The sequence below is a fragment of the Bos indicus genome, chromosome 20, assembly GCF_029378745.1.
Source record: "Bos indicus isolate NIAB-ARS_2022 breed Sahiwal x Tharparkar chromosome 20, NIAB-ARS_B.indTharparkar_mat_pri_1.0, whole genome shotgun sequence".
NCBI classification, from domain to species: Eukaryota; Metazoa; Chordata; class Mammalia; order Artiodactyla; family Bovidae; genus Bos; species Bos indicus.
Window position 1 is genome coordinate 459,532 of NC_091779.1, and position 23,960 is coordinate 483,491.

At 51.6% G+C, this 23,960-nt stretch overlaps 1 protein-coding gene and 1 non-coding gene across 5 annotated transcripts in view; both read right to left on the minus strand.

Annotated features, from left to right (window-relative positions):
• SLIT3 (slit guidance ligand 3) overlaps positions 1–23,960 on the minus strand; it is a 723,070-nt gene that overhangs the window by 99,025 nt on the left and 600,085 nt on the right. For all 4 annotated transcript variants that reach the window (XM_070774480.1, XM_070774479.1, XM_070774482.1 and 1 more), the window contains 4 exons: positions 20,591–20,734; positions 19,012–19,175; positions 7,438–7,588; positions 6,170–6,244 (listed from right to left, as the gene is read on the minus strand). In XM_070774480.1, coding sequence (XP_070630581.1) covers positions 6,170–6,244; positions 7,438–7,588; positions 19,012–19,175; positions 20,591–20,734 — 534 coding nt within the window. The remainder of the gene's footprint in view (positions 1–6,169; positions 6,245–7,437; positions 7,589–19,011; positions 19,176–20,590; positions 20,735–23,960) is intronic.
• Positions 9,152–9,224, minus strand: TRNAW-CCA (transfer RNA tryptophan (anticodon CCA)). Its single transcript has one exon. It is a non-coding gene; the product is annotated as a tRNA-Trp (tRNA).

Sequence of the window (23,960 nt, forward strand, 5' to 3'; positions counted from 1 at the left end):
TCCAAAAGACCTGGATGCTGCCCTCTCTCCATCCAGGCAGCTTGGGCTGAGGGACAGAGACAGAGCAACGCAGGGCAAGTGCCGCAGTCAGCCAGTGCCTCAGGGCTTTGTAAGAGCTCCGTCTTCCCTGGTGGCCCAGACAGTAAAGAGTCTACCCCAAAGGTGGGAGACTGAGATTCGATCCCTGGGTCAGGAAGGTCCCCTGGAGAAGGAAATGGCTACCCACTACAACATTCTTGCCTGGGAAATACCATGGACAGAGGAGCCTGGCGGGTTACAGTCCATGGGGTCGTAAAGAGTCAGACACGACTGAGCAATTCTGTCTCACACACACACACACACACACACACACACACACACATCATCATCATCTTATTCTCAGAGGAGTATCTTCCTGAAGATGCCCCCGATCCCAGCAAACCCCCAGATGCAAAACTCGGGCCACTGCGGAAGCCTCTCCCCATTTCATCTCTGCAGACCACCTGAAGGATGACTGCTTCATTGTGGCTTTGACTGCACCGAGGATGGGGGTCTCACACCTGAAAGGACCCAGCCCCAGAAATCCCTGCCCCAGGCCAGGGGGTTCAGGACACAGCGAGTGCTAGGCTGCACTGCCTCTGCAAGCTGCTGGGTGCACTTTTAACCCCAGAGACACTGAGGCCATTCCAGGCTGGGGGATTCACTCTGGAAAGCCTGCATCTGGGAAGGAAAGCTCAGGCTTCTAGGACCCTGTCTCTTTAGGTCTGTGGGACATCCCATAAACCATGGTAACATGGAGTATGTTAGTCGCTCAGCCGTGTCTGACTCTTTGAACTGTAGCCCATCAGTCTCCTCTGTCTATGGAATTCTCCAGGCAAGAATACTGGAGTGGGTTGCCATTCCCTTTTCCAGAAAGCATCTGCAACCCTGTTGTAAAGGCCAGTCCTCCGTGGAAAAGCAGTAGGGAGAGTGCTACATGGACTTTTCTGGAAGCTGAGTATGCCAGGTCATGATTAAGCAGTACATTGGCACTGTGCTGGGTTGGTGAGGTCCTGTCCACCTCCTTAGGGATGTCTCCCTTCTCCTGATGTGGAAATTCTACTTCAAGCTGGGGTTACAAGCTCAAATGTCCCAGGGTCCAGGCAAGTGATGTAAAGTTAGAAACAAGCCCTGTGGGGACAGCAATGATCAAGAAAGCATGTGCCCCAGCTAAGGGGGCAGCCGCTCCTCAACTCAGCTCAACTGGAGCCATTTGGGAACATGGGCTGTTTTGCCAGATCTTCTGGTTTCCCAAAGGATGCTAGAAATCCACATTTATTTTTCTGTGGAAACTCTTGATTTTTAAAAGAGGGTGTGCATATATGCTAAGTCACTTCAGTTGTGTCCAACTCTTTGCGACCCTATGGACAGTAGCCTGCCAAGCTCCTCTGTCCATGTGATTCTCCAGGCAAGAATACTGGAGTGGGTAGCCACGTCCTCCTCCAGGGGATCTTCCCAATCCAGGGATTGAACCCATGTCTCTAGCATCTCCTGCGCTGTCAGGCATGATCTTTACCACCAGCACCACCTGGGAAGCCTAGCAATTACTTCTTATTAAAAACACAATCAGCACCACCAAGTCCACCCATGGGGAACTGATTTTGGCTAGAGGGGTGCTGGTTTCAGTCTCTGCTTGAGATGTCCCTTCAGTGTAAGAACTGACCTGAAATTCACCTGAGAGAAGCTGTGACCCTGCTCGGAAGGGGAGGTCACTTGAAAAGCTTCTTTGAGTTTCCACAGTCCTGATAACCCTTGTGGGGAACAGCTCACAGCTTTTCTTTGCATCCCTTAGCACAAGTGATCCTTATGAAATCTCATTTTCCCCACAAGATAGGAAAGGACACGGAGGTTCAGAATAGTTTGGAAAGGCACAGCAGAGTCCAAATTCCTGGCTCTGTGTCGATGCTCCTTTGCCCTCGTGCCCTGTCAGGATGCTCCCGTCCAGACCGTAACCTGAGGGCACTGGTCCCACAGACCTTGGGGAAGCCAAGCAGACTCAGTCACAGACACAGCTGGCTGCAGCCACTCTGATTGGGCAGAATTCCAGCTGACCAATCGCCTCATTGGGGTGTAGGGGTGGTGATGGGTCCCAGCAAGTAGGGGTGGTGATGGGTCCCAGCAAATGAGGTCTGTTTACTTAAAAAGAGTTGCCATCAGGACTTGCCTGGTGATCCAGTGGCTAAGACTCCACACTCTTAATGCAAGGGGCCTGGGTTTGATTCCTCATCAGGGAACTAGATCCTATATGCTTCAACTAGGAGTTCTCAGGCCTCAACTAAAAATCCTACTATTACTACTACTACTAAGTTGCTTCAGTCGTGTCCGACTCTATGTGACCCCACAGATGGCAGGCAGCCCACCAGGCTCCACCGTCCCTGGGATTCTCCAGGCAAGAACACTGGAGTGGGTTGCCATTTCCTTCTCCAATGCATGAAAGTGAAAAGTGAAAGTGAAGTTGCTCAGTCGTGTCCAACTCTTCACGACCCCATGGACTGCAGCCCACCAGGCTCCTCTGTCCACGGGATTTTCCAGGCAGGAGTACTGGAGTGGGGTACATCATCTTCTCCAGAAGATCCTACAGGCCTCAACTAAAAGGCCCCATGCGCCACAACTAAGATCCAAAGAAAAGGAAAGAAAATACCCGTCACATAAGCTTTGTTCAGCAAGACTTCTATGCTATTGGTTGTGAGTGCAATAAATAAATAAAGTAAAATAAGGGTCACCATCAAGTTATATGAAATAAGCGGTTGCAGCTGGCAGTCTTTGGGGCCAGATCTGCCCAACTGGGACATTCGCTTGGTTGGCTGGCACTTACGCGTACATGGATTTAGGCCCACACGCATGCACACGGGCGTTTACTGCCTTGAGACAGTGCTCGCGTGCATGGATTTAGGCCCACACGCATGCACACACGGGCATTTACTGCCTTGAGACAGTGCTCGCGTACATGGAGTTAGGCCCACACGCATGCGCACACGGGCATTTACTGCCTTGAGACAGTGCTCGCGTACATGGAGTTAGGCCCACACGCATGCGCACACGGGCGTTTCCTGCCTTGAGACAGGGCTCGCGTGCATGGATTTAGGCCCACACGCATGCACACACGGGCATTTACTGCCTTGAGACAGTGCTCGCGTGCATGGATTTAGGCCCACACGCATGCACACACGGGCATTTACTGCCTTGAGACAGTGCTCGCGTGCATGGATTTAGGCCCACACGCATGCGCACACGGGCATTTACTGCCTTGAGACAGTGCTCGCGTACATGGATTTAGGCCCACACGCATGCGCACACGGGCGTTTACTGCCTTGAGACTGCTCGCGTACATGGAGTTAGGCCCACACGCATGCACACACGGGCGTTTACTGCCTTTAGACAGTGCTCGCGTACATGGAGTTAGGCCCACAGGCATGCACACACCGGCGTTTCCTGCCTTGAGACAGTGCTCGCGTACATGGAGTTAGGCCCACACGCATGCGCACACGGGCATTTCCTGCCTTGAGACAGTGCTCGCAATCCCAGCTGACCTGCACTGTCACCATTCTTGGCTCCCGGCTTGATTTGTAAACTTGGACAAGTTTCTTTCTGTGTTTCAGCTTCCTCGTTTGGGAAATGAAGCAATCTCAAAGCTGTTGTGTTTCTCCCATGAGGGGTAAACGCATGAATATCAGTACAGTTTGGCACAGAGTACAGTGATTGGTAACCGCGATCGGCCATTATTATCATTGTTGCCTTGCACCCACCGCCTTTTCACAGGGGGTCTTAAGTACTCGAGTTGGCAACGCCTGTTTTAACCATCTGCTCCAGGTCACTCAACCCAGATGTCCTCTTTCTGTCTCCCAGCACCTTCTCACCACAGTCCCATGGACAGAGGACATGTCTTTCCCCTTATCTTTTACACTTCTTTTTTAAAAATTAGTTTTTATTGAAGTATAGTTGCTTTACAACGTTATGTTCATTTCTGCTGTACAGCAAAGTGAATCAGCTCAACGTATATATATATCCCCTCTTTTTTTGCATTTAGGTCACCACAGAATACTGAGAAGAGTTCTTTGTGCTATACAGCAGGTTCTCATTAGTTAACTATTTTATACATAGCAGCCTTACACTTCTGATCCTCATCATAACTTACAAGGAAACTGGATTTATTTCTATTATGCAAATAAATACATTAAAGTACAGAAAGGCTAAGGGTATTCCTGGAGTGACATAGCAGGGGAGGGGCAGTTGAACTCAGAACAAATGCAGGTCTGCCTGCTCTTCCCCTACACCTGGATTTCTGGCTGTTCTCAGGAAGGGAATATTTGGCAGCCCCAACCCTCCTCCCAGCATGGGAAATGCCAGGATGAGCTGTGTGCCACCTGTCTCCTCTGATGAGAGCTCGGCTCACATGAAGCCACAGTCCCCACCCCTCCCTTTTGCTGCTTGGACACTGAGGCTGTGCCGTGTCTTGTGGTACGTAAACTCTTTGTTGCAGTATGTGGGATCTAGCTCTGCGAGCAGGGATCGAACCTGGGTCCCCAGTATTGGGAGCACGCAGTCTTAGCCACAAGACGAGCAGGAAGTTTGGGGTTGAATTTGAAAGGACATGTCCTGGCAAGCGATGGGTGATGTCTGTGCTGCGTTCCTGAAGCTAGAGGCGGGCCTGACCACCCGGACAGCCACGGTCCTCCCCAGGACCCGCGTGAGCCCTCCCTCCTCTGCCCCTTCAGCTCCTGAGCTCGCCACTGCTCCCAGTCAGAGGGCGGTCCTGAAGCCACGTGGTGCAACTGCAGGCAGGGAGGGAGGGACAGAGCCTGACCAGCTCTGATGGGACTCAGATGCTGCGCAGGGCAGGAAAAGGCTCTTTCCTTCTTCCTGAAGGGGACTGATGTGATGGGTGGAGAGCAACGTAAAATAAGGGTTACAATTAGTTCTCATTATTCATTGTGCTTCAGTTCTACAAAGTCACTAGGCAACATGAATTAGTGAATGCTAAACCATCGCTTCTAGGGGAAATTGAGGGTTAGGTCCCTGTGAGCCCCTGGTCATGATATTTTTGTTAGTCAATCAATACATAACCTTGCTTGATGCGTGTTTCTGTTTAAAGACATCTTGTTGGATATATATTGTTGATTTGTTTACACTGTACTCACAACCAATAGTACTATAAGTCTCGCCTGAACAAAGCTTATGTAACAAGTATTTTCTCCGTAAAGCACACAGCCCTTCTGGACTATGCTTTAGGTCCATTTTAAACAGTGAAATCACCTACAAAAGCACAAATATGCAAAAAAATGTGGCACGAAATACATTGTGGATTGGACACTTGTTTACAGTCTGGGAGCTGAAACAAGAACTCAGAGCGTGGCCTTGTTCTGTTTCAGCTGAGGGCATGCATGTAGGTGACTCAAATTTTTTGCTGCTCTGTGTTTAGGAAGACCATGAAAACACCTGAGTATGGATTTTGAGATTACAAATAAATGTTAGCAAATACAGGGTCTGTGAATAATGAGGCTATGACCGTATTTCTTTTCTTCCAGAGGCAGACCCAAACTCGGGCTGGGAGATGTGGAGGATGTGGTGCAGGTGGGGAGCGGGGTCAAGGAGAAGGGAATTAGATGGTGAAGGGGTCCCTATCCATGCCGGCACGTCTACTGGGGCACCTGGGGAAGGGAAGGCGGGGGGAGTGCGTCCAGCTGTGTACCAGTGTGATTACAGATGGAGGAGGTGAGGCAGCTGGTGTTTCTGCTCCAATGGGTCACACCCACATGGAGGCCTTTAGAGTCTATCTAAAAGCAGACCTTCCAACTGTCATCTCATAAAAATTACTACAGCCCATGGGGTTGCAAAAAGTCCGACATGACAGCGACTAACACATGCAGCCTAGGTCCCCTTATCTCACTGCTGGTGCTCAGTAGAGTGCCTCCCACCAGCCCTTGGGCGTAGAGGATGAGTGCGGAGTAGGGGGCAGGGATGAGCAGAGGGCAGAGGGGCTGAGGCTCAGGGCTTGTGGAGAACGCATGCTCTGGCTCTGCGTGGCCCTGTCTCAGTGTCCTGCTTCCTGGGTGTGACAGGGGAAACTGAGATGGGCCAGAGCAGAGGGAGATGAAGACACCGCTGCCCCGATGCTCTGCTCCAGTCTACCAAGGTCTTGAGGCTGACTTACATTTTCCGCAGGTTGGGCAACTTCTTGAAGATGCCAGTGGCCTCAAGAACAGATATCTCATTGTCGTTTAGTCGCCTGTGTGGAAAGCAAGCGAATGAGGGGGTGAGTGAGCTGTGGAAGGGACACCTCCCCCACCGGCCCCCTGTCCTCCCAGGCCTTCAGCTGAGCTGATGCCCGGACCTCACTCAGCCCAGGTCCATAGCACTGCAGAAACCGTCTGTATGGACTCCTCAGCACGGGGCGCCCAGCAGTGAGAGGAGGGGTGTGCAAAGGGCGGGAAGGGAGGCCAGGCTCCTCTGTGTGGAGGAGCCCCTGTGATAGGGCCTGTGCAACTTGCTGAACACTTAGCACTTGAACAATCAAGGGCCAGAGATTTGCCTCCATTTTGTAGGGATATCAATGGCCACTTAAACTTCCTGGGAGGGCTCCCCAGATTCTTCCAACTCTGCAAGCCACTCAGCGCTTTCCAGACCACATCCCTCTGCTGAGGGCAGCTCAGGGACTCCACGCTGAATGTTCATACAAACCCAGGGAGAGCAGGAGACAAAGAAAGGCCCTACTGTGATTTGTAAAGTCAAAGAGCATAATAACAACAACAACCATTTACACAGGGCTTACTCCACGCGCACATTCAAGATGAAGCCTGTGCTCGCCTCCTCTCACCTCATCTTTCTCACCCCTGTGGGAGGGAGGTATCATCACCTCCATTTTACAGCTCAGGATCTGGCGCTCAGACCTAAGAAGCAACTTGTGCAATCTCAGGAGAACTGGAAAAGGCAGGAGTCAGGCCCAGGTGTGTCAGCCCCCACCGCTGCACCCTCGTCATCCCACGCTGGAATTTTGAGCTCTCTCACTTCTGGGTAAACGCCTCTTTATTAGCAGAGATAGCTGGAGGCTCAGATACACCTGATGGTTCTTGCTGTTTTCTCACTTCAGGTTGTATCCGTCTTTCTGGTTATGTTGTAAGTGTCCTAAGGGCCAGGAAGGGTGATCTGCCTTATTCATGCAGAAACGGGTGGGCCTGGAAGTGCCTGGCTCCCAGCGAGCGTTCAGAGAATCTTTGTAGAATGAATGAATGGTCTTTATTTGCAAGTAAACAGTCCCCAGTGGAGGCGTGAGGGTCTGCACTCAGCTGGAAAGTAGCAGACAGCAAGGAGCACCCGGGTGACTGAGCTGAGGGGGTCGCCTCTAGAAGCCCACCCCTGCCCTGGCTGGCTCAGGGAGATGGGTGTGGGGACGTGCGGGGGTCCTGCCCCCGTAGCACTCACAGGTCGGTGACGTATTCGGGGAGGTGGCTGGGGATGCGGGCCAGCTTCTGGTTGGAGCAGTCCACGATGGTGCCCTCACAGCGGCACCTGTCTGGGCACACGAGGTCCATGAAGCACTCGCTGCTGAACCTGCTGCGGTAATCCTCCGAGCCTGGGGGGCCAAAGAGGGGCGTCAGCATCACCAGCCCGGGCTGGGGCAGGGCTGTGGGGACGGGGGACATGGATGGGGGTGGGTTGTCCAGAGCCAGAGGCAGCACTGCCCTCAGGTTATGGGCGCCCGGCCGTGCCTCCCGCCCCTCAGCCTCCAGGCTGCTTGCTTCCCTTTGGTCTTTGTGATTCAACACTTTAAGGTCTAACAGCACAAGCTCTATGAGTTCTTAAGCTTCCGTGGGTCACACAGACCTTTTTCCGCATCGGGAATTTGGTGTACAATTTAGGGGTGTCTTAGTCCATGATGCCCACCATCTATGGACCCTCTAAATACATTCTGAAGACATTTTGAAGGGGTTTTGATGAAAGCTATACCAAGGGTGGGAATGAGGTCAGGGAAGCAGGTAACAGACTCAGCTGTCTTCAGGGACAAAGCAGGGACTGAACGATAAAGGGGCCCAGCACACGGCAATCAATACCACTGACACGCGATTTTATTATTGGGAAGTAATCATGAGAGTCGGGGTACTGGGGAATTGATGCCTGCTGCCCTAATGCTTGGGAATTTGGCTCAGGGTTGCCTGACAATTCTTTAAAAAAAAAATACTGGTAATGAATTCATACTTAAAACATTGTGAAATCAAGCACAACTCTTGTGAGGGTTAAATGTACCTGCTGCCTTTGAAAGGAAGCTCTGTTTAACTACAGTCAAAAGCCACTTACAATAAGCTAAAAGTAGTTGGAGCTAAGATTAAGGTTTGGAATTGAGTTTTTCTTGAGGTTGCACAGCGATGGTAACAGGGCCAGTGATGCACTGTCTTGAGACATGCCCTTAGGAGCTGCTTTAATGATCAGAAATGATCCCCTGGCACCTGGGCGAACCTCTGTAAGACCACAAATCTTGCCTGAGATAAAAGGGAAGTTCTGATTCTCCTATCAGACATGAGCCAGCTGATTGGGGTTGAGTCTCTTATTTTCACCTTCAACATATCATCAGCACAATGACAGGCACAAGAGCTTGGCTCACATTTGTCCAGTGCATAAATGGGGTGTTGGCACATAAACTGTCCACAGTGCTTCAGGGAATGTGAATGTCACTTGTTTGGTTAGCTGAGGTGGGCCTTTGCCAACTTACGTATATTAGTAGTAGAATGGGGCACCTGCAGTACAGAGATTTGGGCAGTAGAGGGCACAGGTTTGCCCAGACTTCGCTACTTAAACCTCAATCTCTCTGCCTGTAAAATGGGAATTATATAGTTGCCCCTATCTCACACGGGTTGTCATGAAGATTCAAGGAAGATCAAGATGGTGGAGAGCTTCTGGGAAAGGGTCAAAAGGGTCCAGAGTTCTACAGATGTTTGTGATTCTGTTTCTTTTTTCCCCTAGGACGTGGTGGAGCATGTGACATGTCGGAGGCCATTACCATCAGCATGTGAAGTGAAGTCGCTCAGTCGTGTCCGACTCTCTGCGACCCCGTGGACTGTAGCCCGCCAGGCTCCCCTGTCCACGGGATTCTCCAGGAAAGAATACTGGAGTGGGTTACCATTTCCTTCTCCAGGGGATCTTCCCGACCCAGGGATCGAACCCTGGGTCTCCTGCATTGGAGGCAGACGCTTTAACCTCTGAGCCACCAGGGAAGCCCAATCAGCATAGCGAGTGATAATAGCTGACACGTATGGAGCATGAATCGTGAGCCGGGCACTATTCTGGGCACTTCAAACAGATGACTCCATTAAATCCGTCCCACGCACTGGGACTATTACGACTCCATGTTACAGATGAGGACACCGAGGGCTGCAGGTCATTCAGGACGTGGCAGAGAAACAAACCCAGGCAGACTGCCGCCAGGGTCTGTGTGACTAATACCATGCTTACTGCAGATCTGCTTTTGGACAAAACCTTAACCTCAGTCCTGCGAATAGTAATACGGTCAAGTGGAGGTGAACTGAATGGCATTTTCTGCCAGCGGGCTTTGGGGAGACAGGAGGAAGGAAATGTCTCCACTGACTGCTTTATTTTTCACTCCTCAAATTTTCTGCCCATGGTAATGCCTGATTAGGGAGAGACTGGGGAGGGGGGTGGTCTCTGATTCTGAAGGGACATCATCTACCTAAAACAGAAGGTCAAGGCTTGGACCTATTTCCTTTCCCTCTCCGCTCCTTCCCCATCCACCTCCTTCACCCCATTTCATCCCAGGCTTGTATAAGCAAAATTCATGCAGGTATCCCCGGTTATTTGGATGGCTTCCTGGTCCAATGTATTATGCAAATCTCTTGCCCTTGGCTTGCCAGCAGCCATCCCACTGAATAACTCTGACCTGGGCCATTTTCTCCCAGACACATCAGTGTGCTGAGTCTTGGGTAAATCGCATCGTGCAGACCCTGCCGAATGACAGCGCTCTCTTATTCCCTGACAGGGGTTCCCCACAGTCGTAAAGAAGCTTTTCGTGTATTTTTCCTTGAGAGGGTGTCTACAGTGGGATCCTTGCAAATGGAGGAGCCCTGCGTGATCAAAGCCAGAAAGACAGGAGGGAGGACAGTTTGCTCGCCAACACAATGAGCCTGAAGATGTGCACGGCTGGGCCGCGGCCAGGGACAGCCACTGATTAAATGCGTTTTCGTTTTAATCAAGGTGAGAGCATGTGTGGTTAGTGGGAATCGCTCTCTGTAGTATACTTAGACTACAACTGGCCGACCTCTGCAATGGAGCCGCCGACCCATTTTAATGAAATGATTTTGCAATTAGATTCGATAGACTAATATGTTCTTCCCAACATTTTTTCCCCTGCTGTTTTTGTTATTGCCCTGGTTTATAATAACGAGGGGGTCGGAGTGTGATATTTTCTATGAGCGGGAGCCAGAAATGTTAATAACGGTGTACGCCCGAGACCGAAAGGGTGAGTGCCCCAGCCAGGGCCAGCCTGAAATGCCACCTCCATCACTTCATATTTCATTACCCAAATTACCCAGGGTTTCTCAGAGCCATTTGTTATGCCTAATGTTCATAACTACCCAAAAGTATTTTTAACTTTTCTAGAGCTTTAAAAGTCAATTTCAATCTCCATGCATATTCGTCACTGACAGAAATACTTAGTAGGAGAGGAGTAACTTAAATAGGCTGTCATTTCTTCTCTTTGGGAGAGTTCAGAGAGGAGAGATCTCAGAGGATTTGAAGAAGGGCCATAAAACTAGACCCTGGCTGAAACGGGCTCTTGGGGGAACTGACATCAACTGGCATTTCACCAGCTTCTGCCCCCGGAGCCCTCCTCCCCCTTGGCAGGCAGTTCAGAACGACGACACTTGGAACATGAGCACAGAGAAACTCTAAGAGACCAGGGGAGTGGAATGCACAGCAATGTGACTTTATTATGAACCCCTGCCCTGCCGCCACTTCCCAGGAGAGAATGTGTGCCACGCTGGCATGGTTTGGGCCTGGGGCAGGTGAGGAGCCAGAGCTCCCACTCTTTGGACGGACTCGGCTCTGAGGCTGGCGCTGGGCCCAGGGTGGCTGCTGTCACGAACAGTCTGCATTCCGCACCATCCTCTGGGCAATGAGTTTGTTGAACAGAAGTCATGGATGCACCATTATCAGAGGACCAAGGAAAGGCCAACGCACAGAACTATCCTCTTCTACCTCCCTAAGGTGGGTGGGATGAAAGAAGGAAAGGAGCAGAAAGAGGAACTAGGGGGAGCAGGAGGCTTGCTGGGGCTCTTCGGCTTGAAAGGACAAGCAGAGGTCAGAGGTAATGAATGGAATCAAGAGAACATTGCTAGGCATACAGTTATCCACACATGGGCAGAGGCTGGGGGACCAGATATCAGTTGCCTGGTCACCAGGAAACACCAACTGTTCACCAGGAACTTGGAGACTGGTTGGGCAGACAGCTGTCCTAGTGAGCTCTGCCCCTCAGAGTCAGACATGAGTCAGCCATCTGCCTGGCAGCAGAGGGAAATGGCCACAGCCTGCAGCTGGGTACTTCCTGGTCATAGTCAGCTGAGGGCCAGGAAAACTCGGCATGCCCCCTCTGTTCAGAGGGAAAGGGAGTTTCTCTGGGCCCGAGGACTTGTTCTGTTCCAAATGGGTCTTGGTATGGTATTCATGCTGGAGGGGAGGAGCCGTGTAAACAGGGGTGTTTGCTCTCTTTCTTGCTCAAGCCTTTTGCGGTTAACAGAAGGAAGCTTGAAAGGGGGTGTTAAAAGATTTTTTCAATATCCTATCAAGTCAAGTCAATGTCTTTTTGATTTTGTAATTCAAGGCAAAGGGCCTTGTCCATAGCTGGGAAGTCTGAGGATTACAGCTGTAAACAGCATTCATGTTGGAATCTGATGACCCTGGGCAAGTGAGTTGACCTCTCTGTGCCTCAATATAAAAAAAAAAAACTGTTAGTCACTCAGTCGTATCCAACTCATGTGACCCCTGTAGCCTGCCAGGCTCCTCTGTCCATGAGATTCTCCAGGCAAGAATACTGGAGTGGGTAGCCATTCCTTTCTCTAGGGGATACTTATCTGCAAAATGGGATTTATAGGGCTGTTGTGAAGACTGAACAAGGTGATGATGTAAAATAGCTCAGCACTGGGTCTAGAGTAAGCACTCAACCCATAGTAAAGGAATCCAGATTTAAACAGGATTCTCCATGGCTCAGCAATGCTGGGCCCTGGATCTGGGGGGTAACTTGAGAGAGAGAGAAGACAGTAAGAGCCGCACATTGCCACAGGAGCCCAGAGCTCAGCTCCTGGCTCAAGCCAGAGCCGTCTCGCATGTGGGCCAGGATACAGACTGCAGGGTATGAACCAACACCACAATCTTCTGGTTATGCTGGGTCTAGGGTTTATCAAGAAATAAACAGGATGGGAGGCCCCAAGACCCCTCTCTTTATTATCAGAGGCAGGAGGGTCTACATGGTAGTCAACTAGAACCACTGAGCAGCCCAGCACTTTGGTCTCATGTTAACTGTGCTTGACAGCTCAAGGAAAACAGCCTGGACCTTAGGTTGTGAGGGGACCAGGGTCAAAGTCCTCATGAGGAGCGGGGTCAGTTCCAGGAGAAGCCTCAGGCTACACCCAGTGTCTCAGACTCAAGGATGTTTCATCATTCTCATGCTCACATTAATTCCTAATGCTCCTGGTAAAGATGGTGGGTGAGGGGTGGGTCACCACCAGTTATGACATTCGGGTTAAACCAGTTGAGAAGATGACCTTGGTCTGGGGCTCTTCGATGAAGCAAATGGCATATGCCTTGGGTATACATTTTCCCTTCAAATGGAAGAAGAAAAGCAGTGGTCTCAGACCTAAAGACCTTCTTCCCCTTGGCTGGCACTCGGACTAGACTTAAAGACCTTCCCCTTGGCTGGCACTTGGACTAGACTTGGGGAAGAGCGACTCCCTTGTGACAGAGACATGGAGGCAGATCTGGGCTCGCCCCGCCCCGGTGGGCTTCTGCAGCCCCCCTTTCAGCCCGGATCTGCTAGCTGGAGGGGGAGGGGCACTCTGTGTCCCTCTCTGAGTCCTTCGCGACTGCTCCCCGCCCCTGGACCCCCGCCCATGGTGAGGCTGGCCCGGGAGAGGTGGGTCTGGCGGAGGCGGGTGCGGTGCTCCAGAGCAGAGAAGAGGTGTCCGGCGTGGCGGGCCATGCTGCAGGAGAGCGCGGTGCTTTCCGCGGTGCTTGACAGAACCATGTTCCGTTTCCATCGTTCCACCACATGGTTAGATCAAGCACAAAGGAAAGCCCCGCGGCGACTGGTCAGAGTCAAGGTCAGGAAGCAGCGTCAGAGAGAGGACAGGAGCGCTCAGAGGAAGCAGCGTGGAGCAGCGGAAGGCAGAGCAGGCCCCCACCGAGGGTGATTAGTACCGGGGGCGGGATTCCACAGGAACTCGTCCAGAGACCGGGAGCTGCTGCCCTCTCGCCCCACCCACAGGGGAGACAGGAGGAAGGGAGGAGAACCGACGGGAGGCCACTGGACACTCCTAACTCCGGAGTTTCCGGGCAGGACACATCCTTCCCAAGGGAACTAAGACCGCACACATCTGTGATCACGTCACAGGCCTGAACTGAGACTCTGCACCCCACTCAATCATCTTCTCTGTTCTCTGCTGCCGCGGGCCGCCCCTTGGCCGGGTGCCTCTGTAACCTGTTCCCCTGGCACCTTCAGTAAAGACACAGGCCATGCTTCCCAGTGGTCCGGCAGAGCTGCAGTGCTCTTCTTTAGTACAAGTCCCTCTGCCGTCTCCTCAGTATCCTTCAAGGCCCCAGAAGCTCTCTGGCGTACGGACCTTCATCCCAGATCACTCGGGTGTGGCACGGAGACACGGTGTGTGTTCCCAGCAGGGGGAGTCAGGGCCAATCCGGGGCCTTGGGTCTGGGGCTGAGAAACCCACAGTCCAACCATTATGGCGGGGTGCCTCTCTCAGACGGAGAGAAGGAAAGGAAGTGCGAGGTACCAGACTCAAGGGTCCTTCCTGATTTCCTCCTTGACTGTGAATCAGGAAGTGGGTTGGAGAGACCAACAACCAATCGTTTTGTTTGCCATGGCCCAGATGAGGGTGCTCAGCCTTTATACCCTTGTCTGCACTGGATTGGGGGTGGTGTTCATGAACTCCCGCCCAAGCCACAGGGAGAAGAAGCGTGCATCCTGAAGAGACCAGAGTCAGGGCTAGGTGACTGGGACCCTCTGTGTCCTGCCCTCTGACAGGAGGGACAGGGTCACTGTTCCTCCACAGTATGATTGTAGGAAAGATGGTGGCAATATCTTGACAGCGTAGAGGTTATCTGCATTGACTGACTGGTTAGTCCAAGTCACTCTACAGCTCCGCACCTGGTTCCGCCTCTTGCTAAGCCCTCTCTGACTGGCTGGAGTTGGCCACTGTCATTTAGACTCAGCTCTGCTTTTGTCCCTCCCTCTCCCCTCCGCCAGTCAGGCAGAGCTCTGCAAACACTCTGGTCTGAGGATTTCATACTCAAGTTTGATCAGGCCCTCAGTGCCCGAGAAGGGAAAACCCATCCGTTCACGCCCCTGCCCCCAAGCCTTAAAATCTCCTTCTGCTTCTCCTCCCAGACACAGCTGGGAAGCCAGACACCCAGCCTAAGGAGGGCCTCTATGCTTTGCAACAGCAGCCCTCAGATTGGTTTGGTTTGATTCTCTTTGGTTTCCCTCAACAGAAGGAAATGGAGGGACCCAGGAGAAAAGTAATCAAGAATCTTCTCAACATTAGAACGCCTAGGTTACAGATCTTGTCCTGAGAATGCTGTTATTTGTTTAGTTGCTCAGTCGTGTCTGACTCTTTGCGACCTGATGCACTATAGCCCGCCAGGTTCCTCTGTCCAAGGGATTTCTAAGGCAAGAATACTGGGATGGGTTGCCATTTCCTCCTCCAGGGGATCTTCCTGACCCAGGGATCGAACCCGCATCTCTACACTGGCAGGCAGATTCTCTACCGCTGCGCTATCCTGAGAGTCCTACTCTGTAATCTCAGATAAGACTTTCCGCTGCTGGCTTCAGCTCTCTAGCATGGCCTGAATGGCCCCCAGGGGCTCCAAAGCTCTGTGGTGCCCGGAGAAGTGTCCTGCTCTGTGCCATTTCTGCACAGACAAGGACACAGAGGATGCCACTCTGTACTTTTCACCAGGAGTTTCTTGCCCACTGAATCTCCACACACAAAGTGGAGGAGGCAGGTCAGAAGACAGACAGCATTTTCCAACCTCCAAATGCTCCCCTGAGGATGGGCGTGGGGTCTCAGGCAGCCAGACGGTGCCTTCTGAAGACTTAATCTGATGGTCAGATTACCGCAGCAGGCAGCACTCACCTCTAACCCGATCTTGCTGCCTCGGGCATCGGATGTGGCTGATGGAGGCAGACACAGGGCAGCTGGGAAGCCAGACGGCCCAGCCTAAGGAGGGGCTTCATGCATTGCAATAGCAGCCCTCAAATTGGCTCCTAATTACATCAGCTGTTTTTGCAATGGGGGTGCTTTTAGGGGAAAGTAAAATGCAGACTTGTTATCTGTCAAATTCAGTACATATCACCTGCCCCTCCCTTCTTTCTTCTTGAGCTTCCAGGCAACAGAGCTTCAGAGCCACGGCTGCTGCGTCCCTCAAGGCTGAGCATGTCTGGGTCCCAGTGTCTCTCAAAGCCAAGGCCTTCGGAGTTCACCAGGACCTAGCTTTCTCAGCTTCTCTTGTCTGTAGCTGTCAGGATTACCACTGCTCTTTCTCTATCTTTATAGGAATCATCTTTCTGCTTAGTATTGATGAACAAAAATATTTTAGACAAGGTGAGTCAAAAAACCCTGTCCCTTTCTCCTATTTCTTTTTTTTAATTAAAAATCTTTTTTTCAGTAGTTGTGGCTCCTGGGCTTTAGAGCGCAGGCTCAGGAGTCATGGCTCCCAGGCTCAGTTTCTCCGAGACACATGGGATCTTCCTGGATCAGGGATAGAACCCATGTCTTCCGCATCAGCAGGTAGATTCTTACCCCTGAGCCACCAGGGAAGCCCTCCCTAATTTTTCCTTTTTAAAATTCCCGATCATTCCTACCCCACATAGGAAAAGAAGCCAGGGTTCCTCACAGCAGTCCCCAATCTTTTTGGCACCGGGGACTGGTTTCGTGGAAGACAGTTTTCCCACTGACTGGGACAGGGTGGATGATTCCAGGGCATCACATGTATTGTGCACTTTATTTCTAATCTAATGCTGCTGCTGGTCTGACAGGAGGTACAGGTCTGTGACCTGGAAGTTGGGGACCCCTGTGTCCAGTGTGAACGCAGGTAGCTGGCGGCAGAGCTAGAGTTAGAACTAAGCTCTACTGTTTCTAGGTCTGCCGGCTGATTCCTCTTTCTCCTAATTAGTTCTGTCTGTACCTCATCCCCAGTCCCAGCCTACAGTCATTCTGAGCCAATGGCTGACCCCTGGGCTGGTTCCACCCTGCTCTATGCCCCAGGGTTTTGGCATCAACCAGGATGTTGAGATCAGGATCGGACCCCCGTGAGACTGAGGGATTGGGGTGGGTAGACCGCACCCTGCCTCCTTGGCATCTTATCACCCCTCTTCTTGGGCACAACTGCTTGTCAGAGCTAATTAGCTCAGTCCTGGCCAGACATGGGTAGGAACAGAGTGGGTGGGAGGGATGAGGGGCGTAAGTCATGAGGAAGGGGCCTGGGGAAAAGATGGATGTGCCTCAGGGCGCAGAGACAGAGAGCACACTCCCCTCAACTTGCTGAGGGCCCCAAGGAGGGACCTAAGGAAGGAGTTCAGGGCCTGGGGCTGGGGCCACAGGCTGGGGGAGGTAGTCACCGCAGCAGTGGGCCCTCCTTCCCAAAGGCCCTGCCCTGCCACGTGCTCCATGGTGTGGCGGGGCGAGCCAGCCCTGGGTTTAAGCCTGCCCCTACCGTTCACTTGCTGTGATCATGGCCTGCCCCTTCACCTCTGAGCACTCAGCGCCTGCTGCTGCAGCAAGGGGACCGCTCTTGCTGCTTTTGAGGGAGGAGACGGATGGGCCCCTGGGCTGGACACCTGATGTTTGTCAAGCAGAGTAAAATCGAAGCTTTATTCTCACCTAGACACACCAAGGACAAAGCTAGTGGCAGAAGCTGAGCTCTGCTAAAGAAAAGAGATAAAGTGCCCAGTCCTGAGGTCAAGGAGGACTCCCCTGTCTGCACATGCACAGGAAGGTTCCTTTGGGGTCAAAAATGGAGGGGGCACCACCCCATAATTAGTGTGGATACCCATCCATAGACCTCTGTGGAGGGATTCATCTAGGCAAAAATTTGCACACACATCTTGGTCCAAGAATGAGTCCGGTGTGGAGAAAGAAACAAGATAATGAGCCAAAGGTAAACAAAGACCTGGAAAGACTGTCTGATATAAGTGATTTAAATCCTTTCTTTACTTAGCTCCTCACTCAGGACACCTGCACTCCTTTCCGGGTATGTATTTCTGTCTTGCTTCCAACTTAAATAAATAAACTGTTTCTCTGTGTGTTCTCCCATATGTTGTGCTGTCTCTAATAATAAACTTTGTACCTGTTTTGCAGTTTTTACCTCCTTGAAACAGTTTTGCTTTCAAACTGGGGTAAGAATCAGGGAACTTGGCTTCTGGATGCTAGCCCCTGGCGGACTGGCAGGTAGGTTCAATCCCTGGACAGGGAAATAAAATCCTGCTTCAAGACCCCTGTCCCTCTCAGAACAATCTCACCTGACTCCTGGAAGAAGCAAGCCCAACGAGGAGCCCTGAGCACAGTGCTCCTCAGGGGTGAGAGACTGCTCTGTAATCAACACTTATTCTGGGGAAGACAAACTGAGATCAGTGTCTCAGACTGCCACAGAGTCCTTGGGGTCCCTCCAAGCCCTCTCGAGGTATTGGCTTCTGCTGAAAAAAATAAGACAGCCCAAGTTTATCATTCTGGAGACACAGACTGAAGAATCTGACTTAGAGGATAAGAACAACAAGAAGAGGTGGAGGCTGGCCTGCTGCTCTCCTCCTGGCGACTAGGATCCATGCCGGCTTTCTCCCCAGGAAAACCCACCTACACACGGCGCTCAGGTAGGGGAAGAAGACCGGTTCCTGATGACACACAGATGGCCAGGGTTGGCTTCAACCCTCCTCACCACGTCATACTATCAACATCTCACCACTGGGAGCACAGAGCAGCTTGGTGATTTTTTTTTTTCTTCAGTAGCAAACAGCAGAAATGACAGCCATTTCTAACTGCCTGTTCATCCAGCTCATGGGTCAAGGAGAACAAGTTCTGTCTCCAAGATGAACTGAGAACTCGCCTGCCACTCACCCCCTGCTTCATTTCCAGGTACAGCAGGGAGGAAGGTTTCTAGAGAGAGCTTGAAAACTAGAGAGCAAGGCTGTGCTTTCTTCCTGAGCAACACTCTCTGTGGTTCTCTCCAGGATCAGTAAGCACCCGTCTAGGGTGGAGGGGAGAGCAGACATGTCTGTGAAACCTACACTCTGGGTTAAGGGCTGTTCCGAAGGTGGCTTTCGAGGGCAAGAGGAAGCCCCCAGGACTGCATGTTTCCCGCAGCCTGGCCTGGGGTAGATTTAATTTCTCTATCTGCCACTTGGGGAGCATGGTTAGGAAACTAAAAGCTAAGGAAATCAATCATATCCTCTAAGAGCACATGTGTCCAAGCTGCCTCATGGCCTCGCTTCCACCTGGCTCTGGAGATCTGTGGCTGCCTGGGTTCTGTCTCTCCAAAACCGCGCCCCTCCTCCCCCCCAGTGCTTGTATTGTGTGTGTGTGTTTTATTTTAAATCCATAAGCTAATTGGTTTTCTGCAGGGCTAACTGAATTTCCCCAATTTAATTTGCAGAGATGCTCCCCAGGAGCCATTACAGCATGCGATGTCCTCCAGATTGGATTATCGGCCTCTCCGGGGCTGCTGTACTGAGTCGGAAGGTGGGGCCCAGCCCCGTAACCTGATTACCTGAGCAGCGGAACTTCTTGCTCTTGATCTGGCTGATGCGCTTGTTGGCCAGCCGGCGTGGGCTGCTGCAGCGGGCCCCGCTGGTCTCAATGGGGTTGTCCTGCAGGTAGTCAGCCAGCCACCTCAAGTGGCAGTCGCACACGAACGGGTTTTGGGCCAAGTGGCTGCGAGAGGGACAGGAGTTCATTAGGGGGGCCCTCGGGGCTCGGTTCCGCCACCGCCCCCCTGGCACAGGCGCTGACAGTACAGCTCCAGGCTCCCGCCCTCAGTGCCCCAGGAGGCCTCGGGGGGTTCCGGGGCTGCTAAGACAAGACCTCCAGACAAGACCTGGATGGGGGCCTGAGGCCTGCTGTTGGCAAAAGCCAGTCAAGGTGCAGCTGGCACCCAGTCTGGGGCATCAGCCTTCCAAACCCTCCCCACCTGGGGCAGGACCCAGGTCTCGAACCTCACCCATGACACTGCTGATGGGCATAGTAAGCTGCGGGCTTAGGGTTTATGCGGAGAGCAGACTGAATTTTGTTTTCCAAGCTCAGGAACACCCGGTGCATAAAGCAGCTGGTGTGGCATCGGGCACAGGGCGGCTGTTCCATTTACAGTAGCAGGTTTTGCTGTTATTATCCTCAGCATCATGGGGGCGTCAGCCCCGTGGGCTCACTGAGAAAACCCTCCACAGCGCCGCACAGTGCTCAGCACGCAGTTGGGCTTCAGTGTGCGACAGCTGTCCTTACTTTCTGTGGCTCCTGTCTCTGGCTCCAGGGGCAGTGAGCGCTAGATGACTCAAAAGGCCTCCAGAAACCCCCAGGATCGCGGTCAGGCCTGGCGCTGGGGCGAAGGTCTAAGCTGAGGGGTGTAGCCATCGGAAACACAGGCTGAGATCTGTCCTCAGGTGTCATCTGTCTAATGGAACTGTTTATGAACATCTGATATTCTTGCCTGGAGAATTCCGTGGGTGGAGGAGTCTGGTGGGCTGTGGTCCATAGGGTCGCAAACAGTCAGACATGACTAAAGCAACCTAGCACGCACGTACGCCATGCTTGGAAGTGAGGAACTCCTCTCAAAAGAGGGAGGTGAAATACCCCTGCATTCTGGTACAAGGTGCCTGTCCCAGAGACTTGGCTTTGTGGTGTGGACAGGGACAGGTATTAGTGGGCAGGAATGACTTTTCAGCAGAGACAGAGCCTGCTCAGAGAGAATATAGCACCCAGAGTGGTTAAGACAGCAGGTGAACCAGCCACTTGGGCTGGATTCAAATCCTGCTGCTTAGTAGCTGTGCAACCTTGAATAAGTTACCTCACCTCTCTGTGCCTTGGTTTCCTAACAAAAATGGGGCATCATAGTAGCACCTACCTCCTAGGGTTGCTGTGAGGCTTAGTGGTTTGGATACAGGGAAACCATCCTGTGGGGCAGTGAGCATGGCGTGAGTGCTCAGGACAGGCCCTCTAGCACTGTGACTGGTGCTTTGCTCGGGCTGCAGGCTCCGGGGCTCCTCTGGGACGTGCCCGCTCTGCCTGGGTTGTGAGTGCTCTCTGGGACCGCTGGCGGCGGCCTGGGCCTGTGCTGGCACTCCTGACATACTCACAGTGTCTGGATGGCCTGCAGAGGGGCAAAGAGCCCCTTGCTGATGGTCTGCAGCTTGTTGTCATACAGGGAGAGCAGGCTGAGGCTCTGCAGGTCCTGGAACGTGTTCACCCGCAGGCAGTTGATCTTGTTGGCATTGAGGAGGCTGCAGACAGAAGAGAGGCCACTGACTGCCTCATCCCGGTGAGGCCTGCGGAGCAGGGGCGGGGCTGCTGGCCTCCCAGAACCCTCCTGACGGCCAGGCCCCCCCACCAGAGAAAGAGGGGACCTGCGGGCCTCCGGCCATGCGATCTCCTACCACACCCGGGCGCTGGCAGCCACGCAGCACGGACGCCGTGTGGCACATCAGCCCCTTGAGCCTTCCCCTGCACCCACGGCCTTGGAGGAAGACTGGAAATCGCACCCTGCGTGTTCCACTTTCTACTGTAGAAGGCAGAGCCTCCAGGTCTCAAAAAAAAGAAAGAAAGAAAGAAATCTTTGGCACAATTGCTTGTAAGCTGTAGCTGACTAAGAGGTAATTTTGATTCAGAAAATTCCTCAGAATTCTTCTGGATCACTGATCCCATTGGGAACCTGCTGAAAGCCGTAGGTCATCCTCCCAGAAAAAATTCAGCCACAGGAAGGCATGAGTGCACACACACACGCAGTCTCAGTCTCTCACACAAACACGGAAGGAGCCCTTGCGATTCTGCAAATACGCCACGAGCTTTGGTCCAGGCCTTCTGAACATACTCTCTACCCCTTTCATCTGGAGACTCCTTCTCCTCCTCTGTATCTCAGCTCAGATGCCACCCCCTCAGACAGGCCTACCCTGACCACCTCATTTCCAGTGCAGCCCCACGACTGCCCGTCATAACCCCCGTTTACTCCCCTCACAGCCCTTCTCTCAACTTGTGATCAGAAGATATTTGCCTCCTACTCAAGACAGTACACAAATGATATATATTTTATTCTTGCCTTTATTCCTAGTACTTAGCCCAAGCATTTATTAGGAAATACACCTGGCTCCAGCTCTGACTCCAGGGGATCACACTCATCGAAGGTGACACCCATCCCCCAGGGTCAGCCTTCCTATCCACGAGGGCTGTGGCTTTAATTCTTCAGAACCCTGCCCCCCACCAAAAACAAAGCTGTAAAAGAAAGCTTTCTGGCGAAAGGCTGGCCCAGCAAGTGTGAAGCCTTGAGGGTTACAGGAGTGTTTCCAGGATGTGGCTGCCAAGGCAAGCACTTTGGGTCCTAAAAACCCTTTATGATCCTAGACTGATGAGCTGTGCCCTTCAAACTCGTGTGAAACTATTTCTATTTCTCACTTGCTCTTGAATGAAAGTGAGGGGCTACTAAACTAACCAGCAAAAATCTTGAATTGTAAAATTTTCTCTTTTTAACACTGGCTCAGAGCTTCCCTCCCGGGGAAGGACCCGAGAGATACATCATGGCTGGCTTGCCTCTAGAGTTCCTGGTGCCAAGGTCCACAAGACTGGAGTTGGTAATGGAGGGACTGCCATGGGAGCTCAGCCATCCATGCCACCTCTCCATGGCTGCAGCTCCATCCTCACAGGGGCCCCTGAGCATCCTGTGCGAGGTAGGCAGCTGCGCTGGTGACAAGAGGAAGCACTGCCTGTTTAATCTGGCTAATGATGGGCAGGGGTCCCAAGGGTTCACACAGGTGGCCTCCTGCCTCTAGGTGGAACAAAAAGCTCACGTTATTAGAAGGCTTTTCACGTTTTCCAGCGTGCTTTCCTGACATCCTGTTATTCTCACAGTCACCTGGGCAGAGGGGCAGAGCCAGCCTCACATGTTAAAGGTGAGGAAACTGAGGCTGAGAGTTGGGGGAGAGAGAGGGGAGTTGTGCAACGTCATGCATTTCCAAGGAGTATGCTGGAAGCAGTTATGGTGACTGAGGTCTCTGGAGGATTTCCTTCTTCTTTATGAGTGCTTTATCTACCCTGCCCATATGTCTATCCCTTTGCAGCAATTTCCCCTCAAGAATATCCTATGCTTTGTATATTAAATTTTACTCAAAGTCACTCCATTTGTCGGTGGCAGGAGGCGGCGGGGGGGGGGGGGGGCATTCCAAGGAAGATGCTATGGAACAGAGAAACAGGGAGAAAAGAGAGAGAGCCCAATAGGGCTAAACCCCTATGAGTCAGGAATAGATGCTTCACACAACTATTTTTTGGTTTTCTTGTTAAAAAGAAAAATTAAATGGTAAATGATTTGTTCCAAAGCTTGATATTCAGGGCCTTTTGAGGGAAAAACTGAATGAGGTAAAGAGACCAGGTCTGAGGTGCTATCTCATGACCTAAGGACAGACCCTCTCTGCAGCATCCTGCAACATGCCACATGCAACTCTTTTCATCCAGCCCTCCCAGTGTGCTGAAGGTGGGGACAAAGCTACCCTGAGGTGTCACCTCATACCAGTCAGAATGGCCATCATTAAAAAGTCTATGAATAGTAAATGCTGGAGAGAGTGTGGAGAAGAGGGCACCTGCCTACACTGTTGGTTGGGAGCATAAATTGGTGCAGCAACTATGGGGAACAGCATGTAGGGTCCTCAAAAATCTAAAAATAGAACTACCATATGATCCAGCAATCCCACTCCTGGACATATGTCCAGACAAAACTTGAAAAGATGCATGCCCCTTAATGTTCATGAGGCATTCTTTACAACAGCCAACACATGGAAGCAACCTAAATGTGCATCAGCAAATGAATGGATAAAGAAGATGTGGAGTACACATATATGTACACAGGGAAATATTACTCAGTCATAAAAAGAAGGAAGCAATGCCATTTGTAGCAAGATGGATGGACCCAACGGTGATCATACTAAGTGACGTTAGTCGGACAGAGAAGGATAAAACATGATATTACTTACATGTGCAATCTAAAATATATACAAATGAACTTATTTACAAGACAGAAACAGACCCACAGCAGAGAGAGCAAACTCATGGTTATAAAAAGAGAAAGTGGGGTGCAGACTGATAAATTAAGAGTTTGGGAATAGCAGATACCAACTACTGTATATAAAACAGATAAACAGCAAGGTCCTACCACATAGCACAGGGAACTATATTCAATATTTTGTAACAACTTATAATGGAAAAGAATATGAAAAAGACCATATGTACATACACACATACATATGCACAGACATGTGTGACTGAATCGCTCTGCTGGACGACAGAAACAAACACAACACTGTAAACTAACTATACTTTAATTTAAAAAGTCTGGATATTTCTGTCTGTCTCTCTCTGCCACACACACAGACCATAAAAGATTTTTATTTTCTCCTGGAAAAAACCCAAAACAGCTGTCCTAGTCACACTGGGTATATGGGAGGCGGTCACGGAGCAGCTGCCCTC